This window comes from Myotis yumanensis, unplaced genomic scaffold (genome assembly GCF_028538775.1).
Source record: "Myotis yumanensis isolate MYYU_CA2020_CCGP unplaced genomic scaffold, mMyoYum1.0.hap1 SCAF_2, whole genome shotgun sequence".
Classification (NCBI taxonomy): Eukaryota; Metazoa; Chordata; class Mammalia; order Chiroptera; family Vespertilionidae; genus Myotis; species Myotis yumanensis.
The window spans coordinates 140,046,238-140,055,545 of record NW_027223753.1 but is presented as its reverse complement, the minus strand read 5'-3'; the positions used below and the strand labels follow the sequence as shown (position 1 = coordinate 140,055,545).

The window sequence follows — 9,308 nt, the reverse complement described above, 5'->3', positions numbered from 1 at the left end:
ACTAACTTTCAAATTTTCTTATAATGAGAGTGTTTTGCAAAATAAAATAACTTAAAAGCGTGTATGGAAGGTATTGCCCAAGATTCTCATTAACCATTGTGATTTTTCATCACATTCAGCTTAAAGTGGGGTGTTAACTATATATCTGAAATGTGAGCTGTAGTTTGTACGAAAACAGCTACTTGGGATTGGCTTCTGAAGGGAGTCAGAATTTTGGCCTCTTAAAATACTGTATGAATAGCTCAGACAAGACCATAATAGTCAAAGCTCTCAGAGCATCAACATTTATAGATACATTGAAGTTTACATAAATATGCCAGAAGTGTTCATCTGTGGTGGAAAATAGTGACATAAAGTATAGTTCCAATTTTTAAAACTAGGACTGCCAGCAATGACTTGATGTTTATGAATTTAGAGTTTGTAATGACCTGTGGAACAACATGGACTGCTCATACATGTCCAAGTCCACAATGCCCAGTAGCTTTGTCCTAAAGGGAATCCTTGGGCATTATCATGGGAGTTTTAATTTTACACTCCCGTTGTGGCCAAAGCACAGAGATGTATAATTAGTTTAGTCTTCTATTCAAAGAAAATTAATATAAACAATATCTTCCTGAGTTTGGAAAATGAAGCCTCAAAAATGAATCAGCGTGCAAAGAATTGCTACCTATGTTATTGTGGTTCCCGTGCTACTGTATATTTTTCTACTTTAGAAAGCCTAATGTATTGAAAGAATCTCCACAATTTCTCAAAAGATACGGGTAAGGGGAAAATGATTTGTATAATATTTATTGTTTTTATATACAAATTTTAAAATACTATTTCATTTATAATAATTTTAGATTGGGGTCATACAATGTCAAAATTGCCAGGTGGAAATGAGGAAAAAAAAGTGAATTAATTGTACATTTTATTTTCATGACTAAAATTTAGATATGCAAAATAGCTATTAAGATTAAATTACTGCTTTTAATGTGTTTTATTATTTTGTTAACCTAACTATAATGATTTTATATGGTAAATTTTTCTAAATATTTGGAAATATTTAGAAGATGTCCCTCCAATGTGCTTTCTAGCATTTGTGAATAAATAAGTACACACACAAATTGAATTTGAGAGTTTTCAATTACTTAGTGATTGAATTGCAGGGAAGGAAAGCCATTCCATATAAAAATCTACTTAACTAGAATTATTGACATTCATTATGTATATTGTATTTAGAATCCAGTTTTGGCTCAGTTTAATTTTGCAAAAAACACACACATACAGACACACAAAACCTACAACTAACTGGTGGAGAGGAAAGTGCTCTCAAATAAAATAAAAAGGATTTCTAGAGAAGGCCACTTCTAATTAATGTAATTGTAAATGAAAGCAACATTTACACATGGAAAGAACTTTCAGGTAGTGCTAATACATTTATGAACAACATACATTTATAAAATAAAATTTAAAACTAAGGTGTCTTTTTTTATACACACATTTCATAGGAAAATAAACTTCAAATTAAAAAAAAAAGGAAGATTCTTAGAACTGACAACTTTTTAAAAAAATATATATTTTATTAATTTTTTTATAGAGAGGAAGGGAGAGGAATAGAGAGTTAGAAACATTGATGAGAGAGAAACATCAATCAGCTGCCTCCTGCACACCTCCTACTGGGGATGTGCCCGCAATCAAGGTACATGCCCTTGACCGGAATCAAACCTGGGACCCTTCAGTCCACAGGCCAAAGCTCTATCCACTGAGCCAAACCAGTTAGGGCAGGACTGGCAACTTTTAATGAATGCCAGAGTTAAGACATTTACCCCCAAGCCTCTGAGCCTTTCCCTGTATTTCCTCTTCAGTGTTTCTCAGATGTTACCTCAGTTTTCTTTGATTTGTCTTTCCTAGACTCATCTCTCTATGTCTCTGTTATTTGTTATTCCCCGTTGTTTTACACATATTCCCTTCCCACTTCTTCTGTTCCCTGTCTTCGCTCAATGCCTTCTATATTCTCTTCTTTTGAAAACTTTTATTAAAATATTATAGAAGAAAAAATAATCCTATCTATGCCTACGAGAAGTAGAAAAATGCCAACTGTTCTCCACATTTCTGGGAATACTCTGTATTACTCTTCATTAACCTCTTGTGTCCCCTTCACTTCTCATTATTTTTTGGCCTTAACTCTATCACATAATCAAAATTGCTCTCACTAAAGCCACTAAAAATCTCTTGATTTCCACATTCAGTGAATCCTGATAACTCTTTTTCCTATTGAAGCATTTATTTTGGTATTTGACATTTACATCACTTTGTTCTTTATATATATATAAATTAAATATATTTCACAACACTTAGCTTTCCAGTTGCCCTCCTGCTTCTGATTACTCTGCTCAGTGGAATCCTTTTCTGGTCTCTCCCTAGTCTTCCTTTGATGTTAGCCAGGCCTCTTGGTAGCAACAGGAAATGAGTTAATTGATGGAAATTGGCTCAAATATAGAAGTGTAACAGACCAGTTGGAAAAAAGAGGGGCAGGAACAGAAGAAAGCAAAGGAGCCATTCATTCATCAGCCAGAATCATGTCCCGACACTAGCTCAGTGAGATCCGCTTCCCTTCTGCTGAATTTGGAATGCCAGCTCACACTGACAACGTTATTACGGATACAGGAAGCATTGGCTGCAGTCTTCGTATTTCTGCCTTTGTAACAAATATTCTCTTTTGCCCCTGTACATTTCCTCCCTCTTTCCATATTCTAAATGTTGCCTAGGTGGGTTTGATTTAACAAATCTGGGTCAAGTCTCCTCACGTTAGGTGTAAGAGGGATGGGAAAGTCAATTTCTAGCCATTTAGGCTTCTTGAGTGGGTGGGTAACCTCTGCCAGGCACCAAGACGATGTAGTATAAAAAAAGATCAGATGTTGGCTATCTAATATGCCATGTACCCACTTTATAACCTCTTTAATATAGCTTCCTCTGGTTGTTTTCTGTGCTTTTCTTCTCTTTATGCATATTCTCCAATGAATAGGTCATCCCTACATATGCCTCAGTTACCCCAATGACTCCCAAGACTATTTCTATTAAGCTCCAGTAGACTCATACTACTACGCACATCTCACATGGATTTTAGAGGCTACTCTCTCCACAAACTAGCCACTGCATCTGAGTTCTTGGTCTCAGTTTTGATGACCATTTTACCCAGTCACCAAGTGACTCCCCTCTCCTTCACCCCTTTCACATCTAATATATCACTGAGTCCTTTCTGAGTTCTTTTGCATCTATATCTCATTCCTACTCATCACTCCCAATACTTGATATGCATTCAAATCATTTGGGGAGGATTTTTAAAATGCAGATATGAACCTTTTCTTGACCCAATCAATCAATTTTTACAATAATACCTCCAATCTATATTTTGCAAAAAAAAGGTCCCACTAGGTTATGACTAATAGTTTTGATGTATAATCTGGTTTAGGACTCACTGGACATGACTGCCAGTGACTGACTAGTATTCCTGATTCCAATTCCCCCCCCCCCCCCCAGCAACCTACACTACCATGTATTTATTTTTTATAATATCTTATAATACCTACATCCATGTTTCATACACAAAATTTCCCTATTACAACCAATGGTATCCCCATAAATATAGCACATAATTAGAATGTATTTATTTATTTTTTCTAAATCTGCTCTCATTTCTTCACATTTTGTTTGAAATAATTGCATTTTCTTCCATTTGTTCAATTACCCTAAACTTAATCCTACTATAGAGATAAGAAAATTAAGGAAGGAATTCATGATTTTATTTCAACTAACTCCCCCCCCCCCCACACACACACATATTTTTATGTTATAAATCCTTAGTGATATATTTTTTCATTTATTCCATTTCATTTCAGGCAACATAGAGTGAGGACATGGAAAAGGAAAATGCAACATTGCTGACAGAGTTTATTCTCACAGGATTTATACATCAAGCAGAATGGCAAATCCCCTTGTTTCTCGTGTTCTTGGCGATATACCTCATCACCATGGTGGGAAACCTCGGTCTAATTGCTCTCATCTGCAATGACTCTCACCTTCATACTCCCATGTATTTACTCCTTGGGAGTTTGGCCTTTGTGGATGCTTGGATATCATCTACAATCACCCCCAAGATGCTGGCTATCATCCTAACCAAGAGTAAGATGATATCTCTCTCTGAATGCATGATTCAGCTTTTTTCCTTTTCATTCAGTGCAACCACAGAATGTTTTCTGCTGACAACAATGGCATATGATCGCTATGTGGCCATATGCAAACCATTACTTTATCCAGTGGTTATGACTAATAGACTATGTATCCGGCTATTAGTTTTATCATTTGCAGGTGGTGTTCTTCATGCTTGTATTCATATAGGTGTTTTATTCAGATTAGCCTTCTGTAATTCTAATATAATACATCACTTTTACTGTGACATCATGCCCTTGTTTAAGATTTCCTGTATTGACCCTTTCATTAATGTTCTGATGGTTTTTATTTTCTCGGGGTCAATACAGGTATTCACCATACTGACTATTCTTGTCTCTTATACACTGATTCTCTTTACAGTTGTAAAAAAGAAGTCTTTACAAGGCATAAAGAAAGCCTTCTCCACCTGTGGAGCCCATCTCCTATCTGTGTCTTTATACTTTGGCTCTCTTCTCTTCATGTATGTGAGCCCTGGGTCTGCACAAGCAGATGGCCAAAACATGATGGACTCTCTGTTTTACACTGTCATCATCCCTTTGCTAAACCCCATTATCTATAGCCTGAGAAATAAGAAAGTCTTAGATTCACTGGCAAAAATGTTAAAGAGAAATGTTTAAATCTCATAGTAATGTATATTTTCATTTTTATTGAAATAGTCAAAATGTTGTGCAGACTAAATGTAGCTCTGTTTCAGTTAGTGTTCCAAGTCTTTTGTAGTTACAATTGCCCTATTATTGTAAAGACTTAAGGTGGGAGTACCAAATAAATACCTTAATATATGTGCATATTTTATTCAAAACCAAAAAATTTTAAATCAAGTATTTATATTATACAAAAATAATTAAAGAGAAAAACAAATAAAATATTTTACATTCTTAAATGTTCTTAATGTGGCTTCATAAATGCATTAAGCACCAAAAGTTCTCTGAACAGGACTTATTCTGATGTCTTTGATAGTAATACGGCTGAGCAGAATGAAGAATCATGTCACATTTAACCCACAGTGGAGGCAGGTTTGTGTTTGACTGAATAGAGGCAAATCACAGGAATGCTGGCAGCCATCAAAAGGTCTTTCATTGCATTATGGTTGGGACATGGTGAATTTTACTTCTCTTGGGGATTCATATATCATACAGAAAAATAAACAATAATGGAAATGCATTGAAGAAAGAAATGAAAATAGAGTTAAGACAGTTAAGGTTGGGCCAAATTAAAAGAGAATGCTTATAGCCCAATGTGCTTCTATGAGTGACAAGAAAAGCGTAGTTGTCTGTCACTATCTATGATGCTTGAAAGTTCCTTTCCAGCTGTTTGTATTTTGTAGGACAATATGAAATACTTTACTATTCAGAAAGCTAAGAGATAAGATTAAAGAACTTAATTGCAATGGATATAGGGAGGAAAAAGAAATGGTGGGATAGGAAGGAAATGGTCTTAAGTTTCCTAGAATTATAAATAGGAAACTAATAAGATAAAGAAATCTGTAATATATATAAAGGTTATTAGAAAGTGTTGATAATGAGAGAGTTCAAATGCATGTTACCAAACTTTAAACAATGTTAAGATATAATATCATGGTGGTCAGAGGATGTCTAGAAAGACATAAAATCAGCATGCTCTCTTATTTCTCAAACATTGCTATTAGATTGTTCTTTATAAACAGCGATCTGATTAAGTCATACCTCTTTTTGATAACTTGAAATGGATTGTCATTGCTAACAGATTATATGCATACTAGAGGCCTGGTGCATGAAAATTCATGCACTCAGGGGAGTCCCTCAGCCCAGCCTGCACCCTCTCATAGTCAGAAACCCCTTGGGGGGTGTCCACCTGCCAGCTTAGGCCTGCTCCTGGGGGATTGGGCCTAAGCTGGCAGTCAGACATCCCTCTAGCAGCATGGGAGCCATTGGGGGATGTCTGACTGCGGCTTAGTCCCGCTCCCTCCTGGAAGCGGGCCTAAGCTATAGTCAAACATCCTTAGCCCTGTGGAGGAGGTGGGAGAGGCTACCGCCACCACTGCTGCATTCACAGCCATCAGCCCGGCTTGTGGCTGAGTGGAGCTCCTCCTATGAGAGTGCACTGACCAGCCGGGGGCAGCTTCTGTGCTGAGTGTCTGCCCCCTGGTGGTTTGTGTGTATCATAGCAACCAGTCATTCCCTGTCATTCTGTCCTTAGGGTCAATTTGCATATTACCCTTTTATTATACAGGATAAGTATATGTACATAGATCTGTGTATATATATATATGCATTTTATGTTTATTTGTTCATGTGTATATAGAGGACATCTATAATAATCAAAGCATAATATGCTAATTAGACCGGACAACCTTTCTGATGGTCTTCCAAACAACCTTCTGGATGAAACTGCAGCAGTGGGGGCCAAATCAGAGGCAGCCGCAGCAGTGGTGGGGTTGAGCCCCTTGCACAAATTTTGTTCATCAGGCCTCTAGTTATATATAAACACATACATATCTACATAGATACATGTAAATATCCTATATAATAAAAAAGAAACATGCAAATTAACCGTCCCTCCACTATGCACAAGCCACACCACAAACCATGCCCACAAACCAATCAGGAGTGAGTATGCAAATTAACCCAACTAAGACAGTGGTAGCCCTAGAGCTGGAGTGAGCAGGAGGCTTGGATTGCCCCCAGCAATGGAGGAAGTGAAGCTTCCCATCTGCTCTGGCCAGCCTTGGGCTATGCTCAAGGCTACAAAGTTTCAATTATAGAAGATAAATAAATCCCAGATATCTGCTTCCATCCGGCCATGGCCTCGGCTTAAGGCTAAAAAGTTTCAATAACAGAAGATAGATAAATCCCAGGGAAAAAAAAAAGAAAAAAAGGAGAGGCTGGGAGCTTGGGTTGCCAGGGGGCATGGCCAGTCTAAAAATGGGCATTAGCCCTTCACCGAGGCTGGCCAGGCACCCCTACAGAGACCCCAACCCTGAAGGGGGTGTGGCCAGTCTGAAAACGGCCCTCAGCTCCTCACCCAGGCTGGCCAGGCACCCCAGTGAGACCCCCACCCTGATCCAGGACACCCTTCAGGGAAAACCAGCCTGCCCCCACCCATGCACCAGGCCTCTATCCTATATAATAAAAGGGTAATATGAAAATTGACCTTAACAGCAGAACGGCTGGGAATGACTGGTCACTATGACACACAATGACCACCAGGGAGCAGATGCTCAATGCAGGAGCTGCCCCCTGGTGGTCAGTGCACTCCCACAGGGGGAGCTCTGCTCAGCCACAAGCAAGGCTGACGGCTGCCAGCACAGCGGTGGTGGCAGAAGCCTCTCCCGCCTCCTCAGCAGCACTAAGGATGTCCAACTGCAGCTTAGGCCTGCTCCCTGCTGGGAAGTGGATATCTCCTGAGGGCTCCCGGGCTGCCAGATGGATGTCTGACTGCCAGCTTAGGCTCATTCCCCCAGAGAGCGAGCCTAAGCCAACAGGTGGTCATCCTCCGAGGGGTCCCAGACTGCAAGAGGGCACAGGCCGGGTTGAGGGACCCCCCGAGTGCACAAATTTTTGTGCACTGGGCCTCTAGTTTTATATATATTCAAATGATATATATGACGTCCTTTTCAATAAAAAGGGTTAAACTCTGAAGTCTCTTTCTCCACAAATTTCCTAATTGACCTTGTTAGGTAAAATAGGAATTACCAGAAACCTGGACATGCCATTCTCTCAAGTACTTGCTTCTGTTAATACAAGTCTCTTCACAAAAAGACCCCACCCACCACCAAATAATCCCGTTTTCTTTTACAATTGAAATGCTATTCTTTCTTTAAAATCTATCTCAAGTGGCCCAGCTTCCATGATGCATTCCAGATGGCCTTGAAGAGGATAGGAATGCTTCCTCACTTGAAATATTCAGGAGTTTATTTATGTTTATTGATTTTTAGAGAGAGAGAAAGGAAGATAGGGAGAGAAACATTGATGTGATAGAGAAACATTGATCATTGCCTCCCATATGCACCCTGACTAGGGATGGAACCTGCAACCTAGGTATGTGTCCCCACTTGGAATTGAACCTGTAACCCTTTGGTGTATGGGACAATGCGCCAACCTAACTGAGCCATACAGGCAGGGCTATTTATTCTTTTAAGACACAAACGACCTTGTATAATACCTATTTTTGGCCTACAGGCTTTTCTAGATTTTATTTTAAAAATCTTAGTACTGTTTCCATCTTTTGCAGTGCTTAACAAAATAGTTTACATACACGTATTTGTGAAATATTTATAAAAGCAAAGTAAATGTGATAACACAAGTACACAGAATGCAGTAAGAATGCCTTACTTCTTTTCATATTAGGCTTTTATTATATAGGATTTAAATATCTTATGATGCCACTCACAAAAGTTTTCAGGGCATACCTATTGCCTGAGAAATGAAGTTCAAGATCTTTCCCATGGCATTCAATTCATTTTATAACAATTCAAACTTCTTTTCCCTAGACACTCATCCATGTTCCAGACACACAATTTCCCTAACACACTCAAGATATAACTGATATTAATAGAACAACACAATTAATATCTGCAGAAACTATATTCTTTTCAAGTGCACATGAGTTCATTGAGATAATCATATGCTAGATCATTTTATATGTCTCTATAAATTTAAGAGATAAAATTATACAGGATATATTTTATACCACAATAAAATGAAATTAGAAATCAATAATTAGATATCTAGACAAATTAAAAATCACAAATATTTGTAAATACAAAAGCACTTCTAAATAATCCATGCATGAAAGAATTAACAAGGAAAACTAGAAGAAAATGTGAATTAAACAAGAATTAAAATACAATATGTCAAAATTTGTTTCATGCCATTAAATCAGTACTAGCAGGAAAAGATATAGTTTTAAATGCTTATATTAAGAAAGAAGATAGGTCTAAAATCAATGATCTCAGCTTTCATCTTAAAATGAACCATCACAACTCTACCTGTTGTCAACTTGGCACCCATACACAATTCCTTAAACCATACTTAAACACCATATGAAAAACACTGCAAGGTCTTAATTCCATCTAATCTGGTACAACTATGCTGTGTAAAACTGAAAATACACTAAAC

At 37.8% G+C, this 9,308-nt stretch overlaps 1 protein-coding gene across 1 annotated transcript; it reads left to right on the top strand.

Annotated features, from left to right (window-relative positions):
* Positions 1 to 455: 455 nt before the first annotated feature.
* On the top strand, positions 456 to 4,829 carry OR5H2 (olfactory receptor family 5 subfamily H member 2). Its single transcript, XM_070403518.1, has 2 exons — positions 456 to 463; positions 3,893 to 4,829. The coding sequence occupies exons 1-2, from the start codon at positions 456 to 458 to the stop codon at positions 4,827 to 4,829; spliced, it is 945 nt and encodes a 314-aa protein (XP_070259619.1).
* The last annotated feature ends 4,479 nt before the right edge of the window (positions 4,830 to 9,308 follow it).